The sequence below is a fragment of the Rissa tridactyla genome, chromosome 2 (genome assembly GCF_028500815.1).
Source record: "Rissa tridactyla isolate bRisTri1 chromosome 2, bRisTri1.patW.cur.20221130, whole genome shotgun sequence".
In the NCBI taxonomy this organism is placed as follows: domain Eukaryota; kingdom Metazoa; phylum Chordata; class Aves; order Charadriiformes; family Laridae; genus Rissa; species Rissa tridactyla.
In genome coordinates, this window is record NC_071467.1 from 152,010,099 (window position 1) to 152,031,276 (window position 21,178).

The window sequence follows — 21,178 nt, forward strand, 5'->3', positions numbered from 1 at the left end:
TTCTTTAGACAAGAAAAAATTAATGGGTACCATTCTTATTAAAGGAAAAAACGCTCTACTCTTTGTTCAGTGCTATAAATCTTAATGAAAGCCTGGCAAAAAAATAAATGTGTACAAACTATATAATCTATATGTTTTATGAGACAAGATTTGAGTGCTTATAAACCACAATTTAGGGCTACTGACTTGCTTTTTACCCTAATTAGTGGTGAGACTTCACTTAGTACTCCAGGGTTAGGATTACATTCTAAAAATAGGTTTCAAATAGACCATATTTTTCTAAATCTTCTCCTACTCTAATAGCAGGTAGTCAGCCAGGGTCAGTTGTCATGTCTTTGAAATTTTGGTACTATCTTAAATTCCATTTCTCTTTTCCTCATTACAAGAATTCTGAGAACTTGGACCCTGGCTGCCAATTTTCTTGGTCACCCTAAAATGTTATTGCTAATTAAAGCCTTTCTAGTCATCCCGGAAACATCAATATTCTTAATACCTTTTTGTTCTAAAAAATATCTTGCAATATAGCCAAGGAAAAGTGAATTTGGCAGAGTCTTAAAATGAACCTGTCATTTTCTAGAAGACGTGCCATTATTCATATAAATTAGCAGCAAAGTGAGCAATGCTTGAATTAGCACAGAAGTTGAATTTTCCTGTTCCCACACTGGTTTAGGGTCATTCATAATCATTACTTTGCACATTCAGCCAGACCTAACAAAGGGATAGATGCTCTAAAATCTGCTGGAGAAGGTTTCAAACAGAAGCCAACCGTTTGCTAACAAATTGTATCCAACAACAGTATTAGATGGTTCATATTTTTCTGATAAATCATTTTGGCCCACTCTTCTCCGCAGTGGATGCTGTAGCCAGAGGGTGGGGGGAGGGAGTTTAGACGCAGAATTAAGAGAATTTGCTGTGGAACGACTTCGCTAGATGTTAGGTATATGCATATAAGAAATTACTGATTAAAAAAAAAAACCCCAAAACAAAGAGATACTGAACTGTGAATTATACCTTACTGAACTTTTGAGCATTACATATCTTACTCCAATTTTTCCCTCTGCCCATCCCTGCAGAGGTGATCAGTCCTTCATTCCCAAAACCTCTCTTTCATGAACACTCTTGTATGAAGCCTCTGTAAGCAAACTCGAGCAACCATGAACCTTGAGCAGAGGGGAACCATAATCCAACAAGCGCGAGCAGGTGGAAGACAGACAAAGGGACTGAATCTAGGTTAGAGAAAACGTAAGGTTACATGGCATAGGAGCACACCTTTTGGAGCAGGAGTCTGGAGGGGAAAGCCTCACCAGGTCGCTCAATTTTTAGGTTCCTTCTTTTCTGGTTTTATGGTAGATGTGTTCTGTGTTTAACAAACCTTACTTCCCATAAATGAAGGGATATTTTGTTCCTCTAGAAGAAGCTTTGCTTTAAGTACAGCCCAGAACGGGGTGGGCTTTTCGTAAGAAAAAAAAGAGGCTGCTGGCATCAGTTTAGTACTGTCATTTCTGTTAGCTAAAACAAGAAAATTATAAACAGTTCACCTTTTTAGGGCAGACTAGCAGCGGATGCACAGCAAGCCCATGCAGACTATCTAAATAAGTCAGCAAAGATGTGACACAGTGCTAAAACTATGACTAAGACCATTTGGAAGAGAAACCGTTCCTGTGGAAATGCATCCGCATGATGAATGTAGTTCTGGGCACAGATTCCCCGTAAAGTTAACAAGGAAAATGTCCTCTTCCATATATGGCTGAGGCAATGCCTCTCCCAAAGCCAGCCGCCTGCCCGCCGACACACACAAGCTCACTTCCTTTACCTCCACCACTTAAGACCTTTTCCATCTGCTGAGTTTTGGAAAAACTCAAGTAAAGATTTGCTAATCTGGATTCAATTCTGATTGTTCTTTCACACTCCAAACCAGCTCCCGAGCCCTGCAGCAGCCTGGTCACAGCCGTGTCAAACACATCCTCCTGCAAGTCACCGGTTAGTGCTGTGCATTGCCCTCTTGCAGATCTTTCTATTAAGGGAATAAACCAAAACAAATAACGCCTAACTACACTAGACAGCCAGGAAACCACTGGTGGAGTGGGAACTAAGTCCCGTGCCAGTATTCAGCCACAGACGACGAGAACAGAAAAGAACTCATTGTTACAAGAAATAAATTAATTTTTTTGCGCAACATTTACATATTTTCTATTATACTTGTTCTCCCTGTTTTAATTAAATACTTGAAAAATATCCCAGAATCCTTGAAAAAGTGATTTCTTTTTTCCCCATGAAAAAAAGCAGCTCAAAGCTTACAAAAGGTAAGCTTGCCAAGAACTGGAATCTCTTTAACAACTGTATCACCAGTTGGATCCTTTTTAAAAGGCTGCAAATGGTGTGCTGTTGAAAAACTGATTTTAAAATTGTTTCTACACATTTGTGAACCGTACTCTATTTTTGTTAAATATTTTAGGAAGACAAACATGGATATAACCTTCAATGTTTGGACTTGTTGCTTTCCAAGTATTTTTGCTAACTGTCTCTACAAACAGTGATGCTTGAAGAGAAATTTTTCTTTATAAAACCAGCTTTGATGGAAATCTCTGGAGCTTCTAATTTTAAATGAGAGACTCATTAAGTGACAACAGGAAAAAGGAAGGATTAATTTCTCCATAATGAGACTAATTTTGAATTTGCAAATCAAATATTTAGCACCTTTGTATTCTGCTAATCTTCATGGTACTTAGAAATTAAATTTACTCATCCACAGCACTAAAGCCTTTTTCAGCTTTTTTAATTTATTTATCAGAACAGCAATAGCATCTGTGCAGAAAATTAAGTGGGCAAATGGGTTCAAGTGAAAAGGATAAGAGGTATAGAAACATTAATTCATTTGAAATAAAATATGGATGGCTATGCTGCTCTCCTCCCCCCACTCTTCAGCTTAGCATTTCACCACACCTGACACAGGCCACAATTTATACCGATATTAAGGCAACGTTGGCAACAAGCCATTCGGCCACTGCAGTTCTGTTCTACTCAGCCCAGCAGCTCCATCCTCATCCACCCTAGTACTCCAGCGTCCACCAAGCCAATGCCAAGCACAGGAAAACACTACAAGGCATCTGCCCCTGCTGTGTACTGAAGTGTGCCTTGCTGCAAAGCTTTCTGCCGAAATACATAACCACACTTCAGACCTCAAGGGAAACACTGAAATACACAGCAAGAGTTGAGGAGTTGTGCAGAAGCCACCTTTTTTGAGGCAATAACCAGACAGCCTACTTATTCACATCCCCACACACCACTATAATTACAAACCTAGAAATGAATAAGCAACTCACACTTTTGGACTAGCGTTCATGCATCCCGCAGACCGACATCTCTTTGAATCCCGCAGACTGACACCTCTTTGCATCAGCTGTGTTGTCACAGGTTTAAAGCTTGATTCAGAAATGCTGTATGGAACTGATCCCTCCTAGAGCTGAGATTATGTTTACAGACACTTTCATCTAGTGTAAAGGATGGAAAGTCACTTAAGAGAGCTGCCTCATCCTCCTTGTTGATTATTCACCCATGTTAATCAACCTCCTGGTTGATTATTCCTACTGCTTTCCTTTCTGAACAGTGCCAGCATCAGCGCAGCCACCGAGGAATGCTGAAGAGAGGAAAAGGTCTGGCTGAAACACTAATCCAACAAAGAAAGTGGCTAGTTTTAGCCACCTGGGTACAAAAATGCTTGTCCTGGCATGGCAGAGGTGATGAGATGGGGACGGAGAAAAAAAAAAACTAGTGGGGAAAAATAAAATTAAAAAAGGCAAAGGATACTGCTTCTCAGCCACAGTCCCCGGCCGTACGCTGGACTACAGTGCTCACACAGCCAGCCCCCACCCCCAGTCATCAAGGCTCTGGCTATAAAAAGAGCAGGAAGAGACATGTTTCTAAAATAAGCAGAATTAAATAGTCTCTGGAGATGCCTGTTTCAGGACTTGATGGCTACCCTGCTAAAAAAGTTCCTTTTTCCCCTCACTCCAGAAGGTTTAGTGGCTTTAGTCAAGGGCCACGCTTTTCAGCATGAATTTTATGGATTGGCAAGACGAATCCCATTCACGTTTCTGAAAAAAATGGGGGGGGACACCAATTTTTTTAACTGGAGAAACCAAACAACCCCAGTGACATGGGACAGCAATTACACAGACACTACAGACCTCCACCAGCACTCCCGAGAGCCAGAACTGCCACTGTTAATTACAAACCCAAATTTGCCTGGGCATGCAGCAACTCTAAGCATGTCTGCTTGTACAACAACTTGCTACAAAGCAGCAACTCACTACAAAAGAAAGTGGTAAAATGGTATCTTGCTGCTCTGTCTTGAGAGAAGTATATGGCTCAAAGGCACAGCTACAGAAATTAAAATGTTTCACACAAAGGAGTTAACTTTTAATCAAAACTTCAAGTTTGTGGTGTAGATTTTCCAATGAATCTTAAATAGGTAATTCTTCATTTGTGACCTCAACAGCTATCTTATCTACTTAATCAATGCAAATGTTACTGTAATACTGAATGATAGCTGGGATACACTGATTGCACAGTAAATTCCAGGACCACCATATCACGAAACTACTTGATGCATTCTTCTTCATGGAGGTGGAGATTTGGGGTAAACACAGGTGTCTGAAAAGCAAGAAATTTGAATCAAGGAACTAAAACCGTAACTCACCCTGCGACACTGCTTGTTCCCTGAATGTGGACGAGCCCTGTGATGGCTGCCCTTCAGGGAGGTCCAGCTCCTGATCTTGCACCATCAGAGACAAGCTAGCGGAGTATCCCCATGTAGGGGAAGTGAACTTGATGGAAACAAAAGTACAGTCTCAAGAGCAGGACTTTGCAGCACCCCAATCCAAATCAAAATGCCAGGAGTAAGCTTGCTTTCCACAGCCTGTCTACTAGCCTACCAACAACATGGCTCATCAAGACCACAATGTTCTTTCTCCCCCTGGCAACTTCGCAGATGTTAATGGAGCAGGTTTTGAACTGTGTGCAGTAATATGGAAAGAACGGGATATTAATTCAGATTAATGTGCAAAATAAGAAATTCTTTAGCACTGAAACAGCTTTCACACAAAAAATTCATCTCATCAAGACTGCTTACTCAAATTGTGTCCTGAAAAAGCTTTAAGGCATAACCACTTCAGCTACTGTGGCACTACAGGATAAAAGAATCAGCAGTGTTTCACATGGGACTTAAGTTTCTGTCAGTTATTATCTCTAAATTAATGGAATAAAACAAGCATAGTCACCAAATACTCATGATAAGCACTTCCATAACCACTCTGTTTTAGTGGGGCATCACAAGTTAATATATAACCATAATAAACCAGTTAGGACAGAAAACTAATTTTCTGCTTAGGTTAGGGAGACTAGCTCCTTCAGTACAGTTCTCTCAGATTATCTGCCACAATTAGTGTACATTACTGGTTAGTTCAGAAGATCCCCCTGCAGGGGTGGGAATAAAAAAAAAAATATGGGTATATACATTTCTGCATGTCAGAACCACAGGGAAACATATCAGAATTCTACAGATTCTGCATGGTAACTACTGTGCCCCCCTCCTATGCTTAGGAAGGCAGACATACACAATAACTCAACTGGTTTGCTAAGACTCTCAGTTATAGTGCATTACTACCCATAGTTTATTCATACTTACAGCTCTAAAAATTTTTTTCAGGAGATCAAGTCGCTTAAAATCCACCAAAAATGACTGGATTCAATGGGAAAAATCAATAAGCGTTAGGTTCTAAAATAGACTTGCGGGTCTGAAACCACTACTGAAAACTCAGCATGGGCTCCTGCACCGCACCACTTCTTCAGCAGAATACATGAAAGTGTCCATGTACAAGTATGAGGAGGCTGAGGCCGCAGCTCATGAGAACACATCTGGAAGGCTGTTCATGGTATCTGCTTGTGTCCCCAGAGTATGGCGTGTTTGTTAGTTTATATAGCACACAGCTGCTTCAAGACAGAGCAGCGAACTTCACAAGCACTCACACGGTTTGACCATATTATTCTTTTTGTATAGAATTCATTGATATTTGTTCCTGAATCTCACAGGAGCCCTCAACTTAATGACAGTTCTAAATAGGGGAATGAAAAGCAATTAGGTATTTTTCTGAAAAATACTTTTTGGTCTTGATTTGAATTTGAGTGGAATCCAGTAATTTCCATCCACTTGGGTGGAAATCCACCCAAGTTAGGTGCCTGGCTGCAGGGAGGGGGGTGAAGATGGAGATTCTTTTTGATAGAACACCTAATTTTCCTCTATTATCAGGAAAAAAGAGGTACTGATTTCAGAACAACTGCAGATGATAAAGTTTTCTGATATTTGACACCTCTCCACCTTGAGAAAGATGAAATGTGATAAATTCAGTTGTGATACAGTTTGTATGACAGAGGGTGGCAATGGTTCCCAGATATTTTACAGCACTGAGGCATACCCAAGAAGTAAGATAATTGGGCTCCAGTCCCTCCTCAGGCCCAAAGGGTTTGAATTAATTTCCTGGGAATGCTCTATCAGCCTACAGGATATACTAATAAGAGCACTCTCCACCACTCTTACTAAACCAAAGCTGCTATGCAACCAAGAATGAAAGGCATGGAGACAGAAAATGAGCTGATAAATTTTTGACTCTTGTTTATCTACTGCAGCACTCAGGTGGCAGGAGGCAGAAGAAAGATGTAAGTGGGGTTCAAGATCCTGTTCCCTGTAAAATATATATATATATATATATATACACACACACAGATTTTACAGCGCATTGTCAATGGATAAAAGCAAAGGGAGTCTTGGGACCATGATTTGGAGTATGAGCTTTATTTCTCTCTCGCCAAACACCCTAACCTGCAGGAAAGTGAAAGGAAACAGACGTTCACATTCAGACACAGAAGAGCGCCTTGATGACAGGCTCCTGCAACTGGCTGCAAACCTAAGTAATACTCATTACAAGCAAAAACAAGTTGTGTAGTAAATTGTAAAGAATATTAATGCTGCTAAAGCCTACTAAATTTGTCTTTGTCTTCTTTAGAGAGTCACACAAATCCAGATTTCACGCTGACAATGGTGACAGAAAGTAAAAGAATGAGAAAAAGATGCGCAGGGACGATGTGAAGATGCTGCCACTGACAAAGAGCCTTCACCTATCAAGTCAGCAAACCCCAAGTGCAACCTTGATCTCTTCCCTTTGTTCTGACACCTTTCAGGGAGCACTGCGGTGCAGGCAGGACTGACACTGGTTAGTCAGCACTACTTTTGAAGTAGCGACCTTTTTTCAAATAGCGTATGTACACACCCCATGCACGGAAGATTTATAATTCATGAGTAGACCTCCTTAGTACCACCATACGACCAACAATTAATAATTTAAGAAGAACACTTTACTGTATTAACCATTCTTGTCCCTCATTTGGCCCTAATGCTAACAAAGCGACTACTTGTGTAATGTTTTCTTGACCTGCGGAATCATAATTTGAACACAAGATTCCACAGTTTAGGAGTTGCTTTGGAAAGCATCTTGATGCTTGAAAGGCAAGTAGTGCTTAGACACAGCTCTTGTGAACAACCAACCTGTGTATGACAACCACATATAGGAAACCCTTTAAAAGCCAAGAGAGGTGCTCTTTCTCATATGAGAATATTATTTTTTCCACGTAGGTTTATTTAGATATTTTAACAGGCAATTATCCACGTGACAACTGTATTTTGGAAAACTAGACTAACAAAGAAGTGTATTGTGCTTAATGTTCAATGTTAAATTAGGAGAAAAATACAGTTCTGCATATTTTCAAACGGAGCAGGCAGAGGCCTGCAGCTACATCTAATTAAAACACCAGCAATATGCTTTTACTGTATTTTACCTATGGCTTACACCTAGTTTCAGCTAAAACTTTTGCATCTTTTTCTGAAAAGCCCGTTTGTAACTACTTCTTGCTACCCTAGACCTCTCAAACTATTGTGCTTACTAAAGCATGGACTAAAAAAGCAGAACATCCCACCACCACACGCCTGCACTCCTCTCTTTCACAAAGAAATCCCGTGTTAGTGCATCTTGCCCACATAAAGCTGGGATTCCTACAAGGACATTATGAAGCTCCTAGAATTTTAAGCAAGGATAAAATAATAAAACCTATTCATAGATGGCTTATGCTAGCATGCAAGTGCACACCAAAGACAGCACCTCTCCAAGGCTAAACAGCTAACAAACCAAGCCCATGGGTACCAATACTGTGGTTGAAACTATTTTCTGTATCTACAGCAGCTTTGATACATGTGCACCTTGAAAGCTTCCTCTTTAAGGATAAATATATAATGAGGACACGTAAGTTAAGGTTAAGGACATGTAGGTAAGTTTTGGTTAAGAACCAAAACAATTGATTCCCCCCCCCCCATTAAAACTACCACTGTCAAAAATACCTGTTTTCCATATTTTTGCCAACAGAAGTTTCCAGTAGTTCAAGCCTATTACAGCATTAATGACTCGAAGCATGTTGCCTCCATGAATTTGTAAGAATTCTCACTGTACTCAATCTCACTGTTATCAAGTGGGCATTTTTCTGTAACAAATATTTCAGGGTTTTCATTATTATAAGCACCTCTTTATGCAACTGTGATCAAAGCAAGAGAAAAAAAAATAAATCTCTGTTGTTTCATCAATTTTCAAATGCTTTTAGACCCATCAGTTATTTTTGCCATGATAATTTCATTTCTCCTCTTTCTTAAATGTGACACCTTTTCTTGGTGGTGGAGAGTGTGAATTGACTATTTAGCTTGTTTACATAGGTCTTGCTAGCCCACAAGACTTCTTGGCTAAGTTTAGAATTTCCATCTCAGACAAATTACAATTAGCAATGTCACATAATGATTTCAGCCAGTCTAGTAGAAAACACGGGTGTCTGTTCCTTGTGGTAGTATTAAATTCCCCACACACTCTGCACCACTTACTACTCCCATAAAGAGACTATTCAATTTTGTGCAACTTAAACCTCACATTCATCCACACAGGGGGACACAAAAAGTTTAGTTAAACATATAAATATAGCTCTTACGCAGTTGACTCTAACTGATGCTTCTGAGGCTGTGCTGTCCACAACTGTCACAACATCTGGCTAAACTTGCTTTAACTCAAGCTTTTCTTTTAAAGGAAAAGCAGAACGGAAGCATGTACATTCTTAAGGAAAAAGCTCAAGAATTCCAGTTAATACAGTGTCTCGCTCATCTATTTCCTTAAGAGAAAACAGTTGCAAATGTCTTGCTGGCTATTGCTGCAGGTACTGCAGGAAGCCATAAGCTGGCACACCGCAAAGGGTAAACTGAGCGGAAACTCCGTCGTTACATGGCAGTGTTCACCCACCAGTAGCTATCATTAACACTCAGGGTACAGCTTCAGCAACCAAAACCAAGATGAAAGCAAACTGCTGCTGAAAGGAGCAGCAGCGCTACAGCATCCTCGCCTCCGAAACAGCAACCTCTGCCCCTGCGCTCCCACTCGTGGACCTGCCCCACCACCATGCCAAGCCAGCTCCACTTACTGGGCTGGCAGAGCAAGAACTTGAGTCACCCCCTTCCCCTCCACATCGAAACCCGCTTTCTTTAAGCCTCAGCGAGCTGAAACAGACCTCCAAACAGACAGAGAGGTGATGAGGAAACAACTTCTATAAAGCGGGAGGTGGCTGTCAGACTGACTGACCTCCGAAATTGCACCGTGCTCTAAACCAGCCTAAATCCAGACTGTCACAGGCCCACCTTCCTCCTCAGCTGGCCTTGGGTGAACTGTTTGTGAATGCTCTGTAACACAGCCAGCCAGTTTGGGGAGCTATTCTGATGTCACTTTTATATTTTTCCAATAGGTTAACAGAATAAATTAGTTGGCCAAAAAATTAAGACAAGTGAAAAACAAAACACTGAAGGTTTTGGTTTGTGGGTCGTTTTTTGGGCGTTTTTTTTGGGGAGTGATGGTGGGGGTAAGTAGGTAACATCAGGCAAGTGGTAAGGAAAACGCACATGAAGAAATAATGAAAAATTGGTCATGCCACAGAAATACATACAGCCTTATAAATCTGTATATACCTATGAGATTGTTTTATATATATTTAATTCCATATATATTTTATTTTACATATTTATGTGATATATATATTTATATCTATCTATCTCATGATGATTATTAACTCAATGGCAGTGATAACTGGCTAGGTACAAGCACACAGTGAAACAGTGGACTTTATTCAGATTTTAATCCTGAAGTTTGAGCACTTGCAAAAAGCTCACCAATCTCAGGAAAAAAATTACTTCAACCTTAAAATAAATCTTTTTTTTTTTTCTTTTTAAAAAAAAAAAACAAAACAAAAAAACCAATGGACCCATCATGAAGTACTTTATAAAAAAGCAGTACCTGCCTGAAAAACCTGCCTATTAATACACTTCTGCTGCTTTCCAGAGTTGGATTTTAAGCCTGGAGTCCACAGGCTGCTTCTAAGAGGACTGCAAAAGATAATAAAAAGATGAGGTTTCCCAAAGCAGCCAAGCAGATTTGCTACCAGTTTGCCACTACTGAACAGAGACAGCTCAACAGGCCCTAAAATCTCCCAGTCTGCACCCTTCATCTATCTGGTGCCAACTGCGGACGATACTTGCACCTCCTAACTAAGACAGTGGAACAAGCTGAGCAATAACTCCTTGCTGAGTTATTTCTCACCTGATCTAGCAAGCTAAGATGGATTACTCAAGTCAAGAGAGTACTGAAGTATGTACAAGCAGATGCTGTGAGGTGCCACAGCAGTTTATACCAACTTATCTCTGGACTACCACAGTCCCACACTCTTCTCGCTATTAGCTGCACATTTTCCTATTCCTCCCCTTGGTCTAAAGCATGTCAACCAGATCAGCTACTTCAATGACTTACTGTACAACCTTATGACTTCCACCACTGATGCAAGGAGGACAGCAAGACTGCACAGCTACAGGTAGAAGGGACAGTTAAGACCTACATTGGTATAAATTGCTGCAGAGACACATTCCTATGAAAATAAAACACATTTTCAGTTGAATTCATGGTTCAACGGCCACTGGAACATTTTACAAAATACGTAATTCAGGTAAATTTGAAAATCACTTGTCTACTATGGAATGTTGAGTTATCGCTAATGAGTGCGCGCTTTTTTTTTTTTTTTAAAACTCTGCAGAGGCACAGTATTAAAATTGCTTCCAGCAACAAGCAAATGTTAATCATATTAAATACAGACATTATTCATTTAGGAAGTGAAACTGTATTGTGAATTATGTGCCAAAAAGAGACAGTATCTGTGCAAGCTTTTTCATTACTACCTAACCACTCTCCAGATTGGTCAGCTGGCAGTGATAAAAATGCTGGCAGAAATTTTACACACTACAGTTACTCTTTAATGCTAAAATTGAGTTTTTCACTGAAACTGGTGATACCAGCAACATGGCTACATAACATATTAGTCTAGCCTTTGAAAAGTTACGTAAACAACATCTGTAGCAGAGGGAGGTAACACAATCATACAAAAAAATAACATTTATCACTGTTTATCAATTTTATGATGCATTTTAAACAACCTATAGCCGATACGTGTAGTACGTTCTTCCAAAAAAGGAAATTCGCTGTTTCCTTTTTTATGCTCAAGTCCACACCCAGGAAAAATTACACTGAAATTCTTGAACACTAATTTCTCACACAGATTTGTATTTGCATAGAAATGACAAAAACATCACAAAAAAATATTCCCCATTTTTGAACTGTACAGTAAAAGCAAAGAGCAAATGTTACCTCCTAAAATGTTGCACTTACAGATGTTTCGGAAATGTGTGTAGGTTACATTCATGCACAACTGAAAGACAGATTTTTAATCTACTCTGACATAAAACCAGCATAGTGACATTTCAAAAATGGTCAAGCCTTGTATTTTGTGCAGATGGGCTACAGTATGCCTTTCAGCATCAGGACAATCTTTAGCTAGCACCAGAAAGCAAGCACGTTAACATACACTAAATACAACCTTGCAAACATACAAAGGGAACCTCGGAGAAGGTAATTCCTGACTTTATCCTATGCCCACCAAAACTAAAAAATAAAATATCAGTGTAATAAAAATAAAAAAAAAAAAAAAATCAACAGCCAGAACACTGGCAGCACATAATCAACCTTGCTTACCCTTGTCAATCTTGTGGATGATGCTACCAAAGATTTCCTCATTTCTCCTTTTTGTTATCAGAAGAGGAAGCATTTCACTTGCTGACTGGACAAGCACAATGTCTTCAGACACTCCACTACCACAGATGCAGTAATAACAAGAGAAGTCACCCCAATGCAAAATTTAATTCCAATTTAATGATAACCAACTACTAACATGTGTCATCTTCTGATCCCTGGGAGAGTGCTTTTTATTTAACATCAAAAAGATTATGTTATTTTGCATTCATCTCCACTTCAGAAATAGGCTTTCCCTTTAGCTGTACTCATCTTCACACAAAACCCTTTTACCTAAGACTTGGAAAACCAGACAACTGAGGGTCTAGGCAGAGCTTGGATGTTGCCCAATTTAATACTTGAGCGACTGAATCTGCAGAGGATGCCGGCCAAGCTACCAGAATGTCGGGTCCTTCAAATGACCCCCTACGGTCCCTGATATGCTCCTGACACTCAGGTTACCCCACAACTCGCTGGGACAGCATCCTGTGATCTTCTGCTTTATGGCAGCAGAAGGCCACAGATGACTCCTCGTGGGTCGTGCCAGCCTACAAAGACACAGACCAGATGAGGACAGATCAAACGGCTTCGTGGAGCAGCTAGCTACACAAAAGGCAAACACAACTCTCAGTGCCAATGCCCGAGGTTAGCACCACGTTAAGACACACTGAACTATAATTCCACCAAAGAAAATGAACAAACCCTACAGTGGCAGCTTATCCTCCTTTTTCCTTTGCAATAGGGAATGGCCCCCACATCCTTATCTCAGTACTTAATTCAAGGTCAAGGCTATGCCAAACCAGACATCCCGGTCTCAGGTTTGTTTTTCGAAACCACAACCTCAGGGACGAAGTACGCATTAATATCCAAGATACTACCTTTGACTCACAATATCACCATTTCCTAAGTGAAATACTGACTCTTTCTAAATTAATCTAATGCAATTATTTTTCTTCTTTTGTAAATAACCACAAATCAGTCATCTTTGCATGAGGGTAGGTTCAGTGTTTCAGTTCAGCCCAATATATAATTATTGTTTTTCATTCTACCACAAAGGACGAGAAAAGAAGAAGAAAGCTTTCACTTTTTCCGTTCAGCTTCCACACCAAAAGTGCCTTTAGCTGAACAGCTCTAAATGTAAAAAATGTATTTGTTAATAGCCATAACAGAAAAATTAACTGCATGTGAGTACTTGTACGTAGCATGTATTCTACACAGATATTTATAGCTTAACACAATAAGAATCCATATAAACAATGTCTGTCCTTCCTGCTTATGAACTAGGATGTACCAAGAGCAGAAATTAAAACTAAGCTAAGTCAAAACTAGGACTAAGTTAAGCGTAACCGATCTTGTACAAAACACAAATCAGAAATAGATGAACTGCAAAAATTATGTTGATCATTTTGGGGAAGAAAATACTGGCACTAGATATTGAATATGTTTTCGTTTATGAGCATTTTGAGAAGAATCTGCACTTAAACATGGTCTTACAAATTAGAAGTTTAGAGAAAATGACTATAAACAGAAAACTAATTATTTGCTGGCAGAGCGTGAGAACTGCATTAATTTATCAAAGATACACAAGATGTTTTTCTGTGGGATAAAGAAAAGAACGGCAAGAAAACACCAGTATCTTCTTAGCTCTTACTAGCAATAACAAAGTTAAGATTCCAGCCTCAATTTTGTTACTCAAACTTCACACTGTAATAAAAACCACAATAATACTAATGATATTTTGCTGCTGCTGTTGGGAAAGAAACAAAGCACATGAAACTGCTTCTAAGACAGAAAGCATATTTCATAACCCTTTTTGCAGATGACTGTTAAGAGAAATTGAGAAAGATATAGACAAAAATATCACTCTAATATTAAAGAGGCTTACAGGTCAAGTAGGAATCCTATTACCTTTCCCCAAATAAAACATTAATATTATAGTCTCATCAGGCTACTTTCCCTACCATGTGCTTGGTTATGTGCAAATTATGTACTAATTTAGTGACTTTACCATCTCTGTGAACATCTTCAATCTGTTAATGGGAGAGTATGATAGCCTGGGAAGTCCACTAACCACTCTGATTATTCTAAGAATAAAAAAGTAAAATAAGGTGGTTATTACAAAAATACAGGATGTTTAATAACAACATTCTGCTAATAAGAACACCTTAGTACTGAAAAAGACAACTGTACTATTTAGTGATGCATAACCAGGTGTCCAGTGTCTCATTTTTCACTCACAGAAGCTAGAATTTTCATTTTCTTTCTGTAACGTTCCCAGTACAAGCTATTCAGCAAGCCTACGCACATCTTAGATCGGGTTAGAAACTCATACAGCCTGTTATGAACACAGCTAAAGCACATGACAGTTTCTTACAATGAAGCTGTATATACTTTTTACTGGTGCTTTCACCACCAATCCATATGGTGGGAGAGAAGAAAGTTTAAAGAAAGATCTCGTCGCAGATTTATCCTGACTTACAGTTTCAACAGTTTAGGTTACTGGGCCATGCCTATGCAGGACAAATTAGAAAAAAAGAAAAAAAAGAAAAAAGTAGAACTTGTCTTCCCATCTGTGGGTAAACACAAAAATGACTTTGTAGGCCACCCCAGAAACTACATAACCATGGCAGCTGACAGATACTGGTCAATATTGTGGCCCACTGCGGTTACTGCATGACAAGTAACATCATCCTTCTCAGAAAGTTGGCAACAGAATACACAACGGAACCGAGCAACACAGAGTGAGGAGGAACTAACTACACAGAAAAAAGCAGATGGTATCGGCCAACATAAGTGTCAACATTATTTACCATTAGAACTAACAAAAAAAATTAAATTTTTTGACACAGAAGGAGCCTTAAATCAGGCCAAGATACTGCCAGTGTCTGTCCAGGAGACAGAGCCACAGAATTTGTTCATCCATTCATTTGTTCATAATTTTGTGACACTCCCTCTTGAAAAACAAACAACCAACCTCTTCAGAAACAATAGCTAACTCTCCCCTACACCAAAAACTCATTTTCCTGTAAAGCCTTGAGATGCATGTGTTTGTATAAAAAACACCCATGCACACACACCAGAACAGAAGCCTGAAAAATCTCAAGTTGTCTAACCAGGAACGTTAAAACTGCTAACAAGAAAACTACTACTAGAGTAAGTGCCTTCAAACCAAGGCAAGTAGAGCAAGTGGGAACAATTTGTAGAATCAGCAATATAAAAACAGACAGAAGCTCTGCAAGAGGTAGGAAAACACAGGCTTAACTCTGAGTTTTCTGATGCTGGGAGACAGGGAACTTTCTACAAGGCACAAAACGTAGCAGATGACTTAAAAATCATCAGTACACACACTGGCAAGTACTTTTTAATGACACTTCCAAAATAAATCTAACTACATATTGCCTTAATTACATTTTTAAGAATTATTTAATTTAAGTAATTGCTTTATGAGCTCTACCAATAGATCCTGAGAAGCTTAAAAAAAAAAGAAAAAAAGGCAGTCTCAAGGATTCCCTCTGAGAGGGCTGACTGCAGCTCGTAAGAATTAAAAGGATGCCAAGGGGATTGGCCATCCTAAAAAAAAAGATGGAAAAAATAAATCACTCGAAGTTCTAGAAAAGCAAATGAGGGCAGAATAGGCTCTGCTACTGCCAAGCCTGAATTCTCTCTTTTCTGGATCTAACCAATCTCTCTTCCAAGTGCCATGTGAGGAGGCATGAGCAATCTTAAAGCTAGCTAGCTTGCCACAGTTAATAACAATTAAGAAAACCCCTGCCTGTTTTAACTTCAGTTTTGCAACATCTGACTGATTATAATAGTCTCTCTCACACAGAAGGGGTACAAAATATATTTGGAAAGGGGTGGGGAGGAAGAGGAGGTAGGGTATACCAATCGCCAGCAAAGTTCCATGCAGCCTCTACTCTTTCCCCTGAAAAACCCACTCCCCAAGGCACATGGTGGGTATGACGCTTCCTCTGAACTAACAGGGAACAGAGGGCAGCGCAGCTCACACCTCTGCTCCCTACCTGTATAGTGACACGACTGAAGGCACCACATGCAGGTCTGTACTGAAGAAGCCCAGGCCCCCTGGCCCGCAGGCAGGAGAGGAACAGCAGGGACTTTGCATGCATGTCCGCTAGAAGGAAACTTCTATGTGTATGGAGCCTGTTCCAGAGCTACAGCCTTTGATGGTGGCTTACAGAACGAGTCCCATCAAGAGGAGATACTTCAACAGCCTGTTTAACTGCAGTCCTGCCACAATTGCAATTGGAACCATTTCTGAAGGCCACGTAACCAAGAGCCACGGACAGCCAGGAAGCCTGCAGCAGGCTGATCAGAGGGCTGGGAGAACCACCAGCTAAGTGTGCATCACATCACCCGACTAAATCAAGACTGGGTGGAAAGGTAGGCATGACAACTATTTACAAACAACTGAAGAGCACTCATACCAGTGGCAACGAGGGAATTATATTCAGGGCAATGGAGAACATAGCACGTGTCCACCCCATGTTTGCATCGCTCTCCCCAAGCTTGCGTTTCTGCTACGCAAGTTATCTACTTCCTGAGCCTTGCTATAGCAAACAAGCTCTTTTCAAAACTGCACCATAACAGAGCTACCTTAAGAGAGCTACAGGGAGGATGGTTAAGAGCAGAGGAATAAAATCATGAATCAGGAAGAAAGAACAGCAGGAAAAGTTTCCTGACAGTTTGTTTTCAGCTGTGGGAATCACTTCCCAAAGGAAGTGGTAGAAGATTACCCACTTGAGTCACTTGAAACTCAAGACAAAACACTGAAATTCTGCACTCGCATCACAAATTGATACGTATTTTAAGAGAAGCTCGCATCCCTCCGAATCAGTCCTTCACAAGGGTGGGCATACCCAGGAACATGATGCAGGTCGGTTGACCAAATGTACAGAGCTGGCTGCACACACAAAGAACACCAGATTTTTACCTGCTGACATTTCATTTTGAAATAAGTCTGGTTCATTTATGACGAGGCTGGCAAACAGATACAGCATTTACCAACTTCAACTTTAATCAAGGTAAGATTTCGTTCTGCACGCCTGTCAGGTTTGCACCTTTCAGCTGAAACATCTTTGAAAAAGGACAAAAGTTGAAGGTGTTCGCATCCTAAACTTGCCTCATCTTGCCTACCTATTGCCAATGGCTCACTGTTTTTGCAACCCTTATAAATATAGCCTTAGGCAGGCTTACAAAATGCTACTTAATCATTTGCCAGAGGCAAGTGATATTTTTTCTGACAGGAGAATGAATCATCAATTTCATCACTGGGATGGATGTGGACAATGAACGTCTTCGCTACTTTTAAAGTCTTGTTTAATTTTGCCTAATTTACATCTTTTTAGTAGTAAAACATTTCTTAAAAAAAAAGCTGCTACCAAGTCATACTCATTTCATAATAGAAAAAAATATTTTTCTCACCCTATCACCATCACCTACCAAATGATTAATGCACCGACAGTACAGATTATCTAAATCTGTTTTCACATACATAAAATCCTGCTCCATTTCAGTACTTAAGCACAAATGCAGCATTAGCCGTGAGCAGTTCCACTACTACGAATAGAGACAACCTAAAGGTTTGTGTGTCTTGGCATGAACACGACTGTAGCACCAATGGCAAATCTACCAGAAAAATCAACATTTCCACCCAACAGGTACGTGCACATGTGTTGGCATGAATGGACTGTTGTATTATACCAAAGACAAATGCAGAAGGAACCAAGAACACTGATCAACTTTTTTTTTTTCCCATCAGGAAAAACAGTCACAAAGACTACCTGATGAGTCTAACAGGCAGTCAGACACTTATTCCATAAGATAAAGACATCTGACATGGGCTAAACAGTGAGTCAGAAGGAATTTCATATCACTTCATGTTTCCTTCCAACCATCGGCATAGGAAGGCAGTAACATGGGACAAAACACCGTGCTCCTATCACTGTAAGTTATTTCAGAAATCTCCACGTGAAGCATTTCACACTCAGAGGCCTCACATCCCCACTTCCACCCCGACACAAGCCTACAGCAAGCTATAAAGGCTCAGAGCAAAAAGCGCACGAATTTGAACGCACCGAGCAGTCAAAACCCCGCACTACGATCGTGCCGTCATTCAAACGGTGCCCGCACCCCGCTCTTAATGGTCACTTTCAGCAGATATCTGCGGGTCAAAAATCTAGATATCCAAGTTCTTGCACTGCCTCATTCCTGCAACTCCTTCCCCTTCCCAGCGCCCGCTTCCCGCGGGAGACGAGCCTTCCCCCCCCGCCCGGCTCAGCCGGCCCGGGCTCTGAGGGGGCGGCCCGCCCTCCCGGGGAAGCCGCCCCAAACTTCACCCAGCGCTGCCCCTTCCCCGGGCACCGCCGGGCGGGAGGCAGCGGACGGCACATGGCAGCTCCGAGCGGGGCACCGGCGCCCACCTTCGCTGTGAGGGAAGGGTCGGGGCGGCCCGGCCGTGGGCGCTGCCCGGGCAGGGCAGGGCCGGGCTCCGGGCGGACAAAGGCCTGGCCGGCCCCTACCGGCACGGGAGGCCCGAGGCCGCCGTCCCGCCGCCACAGGAAGCCGCGGGCTGGGCCCGACACCTTCCCGCCCGCCCGCCCGGGACAAGCACACCGCCCCGGCAGGCGCGAGGCGAGGCGAGACTCCCCCTTGTCGGCCCGGGACGGGCGCTGAGGGACCCGCGCCCCGGGGCGGTGGCGGCTCCCGGCTGCTGCCGGGCGGGCAGCGGGAAGTCGCTCTCGCCGCCCTCTGGACACGCCCGAGACGAGGCCCCGCGGGCCGGGCGGGCACCGCTCTGTCCGCTCCCCGGCCGGCTCCAACCCCCTCCCCGTCCTCCCCGCTACCTCGGCCATGGCCGCGGCACGGCGGGCTCCGGGCAGGGGGCGCGCTCCGGCCCGCCTGTCTGACTGAAGCTCCCCGGCGTCCCGGGAGCGGGCTGAGCTAGGCTGGGCGCGGCGGGACGCCCGGCCTCGCTCCCCCTCAGTCCGTCCGTCTGCCCGCCGCCTCCGCCTCGTCTCCGAGCTGCTGAGGGGGAGCCCCGTGCGGCGGGGGAGGGGAAGGTCCGCGCTCGGCCGCGCTTTCCCCGCCCCGGAAACACATTCCTCCCCGCTGCCGTCAAGCCCGGGCGGGGGAGGCGGGTCCGCTGCGGCGGGGTAGGGACGGACGGAGGGAGGGAAAGGCTCTCCCTGCCCCGGGAGGGGCGAGAGGGGCTCGTCCCCCGCTTGTCCCCAACCTCCTTTCGCGGCGACCGCCAGCGCCTTATTTGGTGGGGTTTATTGGTGCCCCGGCCGCCCGTCGCCCCGCTCCACAGCCCCCGCGGGGCCGGGACATGCGTGGGGACAGCGGGGTGGCCGGGGAAGGCGGGCAGCGCCCGCCCCTACTGCTCGCAAAGGTCCCCAAAAGCGGTGGGAGTCAGTAAGCGATGGGGGAGCTCGGCGTGAGACTGGTAGTCCAAGCTAAAAAGCGGATCCACCCCAAGTCCCTTGGCCGGAGTCTGCTGATGCGTGCCCTTGGCGTTTAGTGCTCCTTAAAGTAGGTTCTTGGAGGATCTACTCGTTAAAAACCCCAAAACATAGCATTTGTCACTTTTTTGAGGTAAGGAGCGATGGGAACCCAAACTATGAATGCACAGCTCACAGTCATAAAATGTGTGGCCACTGGAGTTCTTATTTTGCCCGTTCTTACATTGGTATGATTGACTAAAAGAGGGGTGCTGCAAATTGAGAACAATTTTTATCCTGCTTTGTTTCCAGCTGCACTTCAAAATAAAAAAATTAATGGTGTTTCTGCCGTACTCAAGCACACCCTGTGATTCAACCCTGTGTTCCATGTGGGCAGTGCAGTTTTTTGGGGTGTAGTCTATTAACATCGCTGCATTAGCGGAAGCTTTGAATGCTGGTACAACTATAATTTTAAAACTTTTAAAATGGTGTTAGAAAATGAGATTGAAATGATAGACTGCTGCTCCAAGCAGCTTCATCAAAAGTAAACACTGGACAAATGAAGTGGAAGAGAAATAACTTTGACTATCAGAGATAAGGAAGCCAGAGACCGTATGTTGCAACAGGTAAATTAGCGTATAATATTAATACTGACAGGAACAGGGAAAGAAGCTACTATAAACCCAGCGTTTTTAAATGGTAGAAATATATGCCGTGCAAAATAAAAGCAAATGCTGGAAGGGTAGTGATCTGCCAAAAATGTAAGAAATTTAAGTACTAGTGGAGAAAAATGAGTTTTAGCCAAGGTATTCTTCCCTGCTTCCTTACTGCAGGGAAAAAAGCACTTTTTGCCAGAATATGCAAATGGTGAGCAGAAGTCCACTATGGTGGACTGCAAACAAGCAGTGGCAAAAGTGTGCCTGGGATTGCTGGGGCTATGAGGAGTAAATAAAACTGCTTAACAAACTGGTGCTTCAAGTACTACCCAACGCTCAGCTCAGACATGTGGTGCCAAGTTGCCAGTGGCTGGCTGTGCTATGTGATGGGAAATTGGGAGGAAAAAAATCTCCAAATGGCTGAAAAAAAATCATGGAATTATTTGGCTGCTTTCTGGACTCCTTTGGAGAGTACAGATGTGCATGAATGCCATTCGTTATTTTCCAACACTTCTGAAGTACTAAAGATGTCAGAAAAAAGTGCTGGAGGTGTCTGAGCCAGCAGACACAATTGCAGATGATGTCAAAATGTTGAATGTAGCATCTCCATACTGCAGTATATATGACATCTGGGAGAATGAGTGAACGTTTTTGCAAAGAAGGGCTCAAAAACCCCAGGTTTTTATGGCTGGAGCAGGCAGGTAGGGAGTGTGTGGGTCACTGTTAGGCTTGGGTACTGTTTCTGAGAATCCGTATCCTTGCATCTTACAGAAAACAGGTGAGAAAATGGCGCTGGAGACAGGACTGTGAATGATATCTA

General features: G+C 42.4%; 1 protein-coding gene across 2 annotated transcripts in view; it reads right to left on the minus strand.

Annotated features, from left to right (window-relative positions):
• ITGB1 (integrin subunit beta 1) overlaps positions 1-19,337 on the minus strand; it is a 44,064-nt gene extending 24,727 nt beyond the window's left edge. Inside the window, exon 1 of one of the 2 annotated variants that reach the window (XM_054189452.1) lies at positions 19,106-19,337. In XM_054189452.1, coding sequence (XP_054045427.1) covers positions 19,106-19,114 — 9 coding nt within the window. In that variant the 5' untranslated portion in view covers positions 19,115-19,337. The remainder of the gene's footprint in view (positions 1-19,105) is intronic. The other variant, XM_054189453.1, reaches the window with a different exon arrangement.
• Between the last annotated feature and the right edge of the window lie 1,841 nt (positions 19,338-21,178).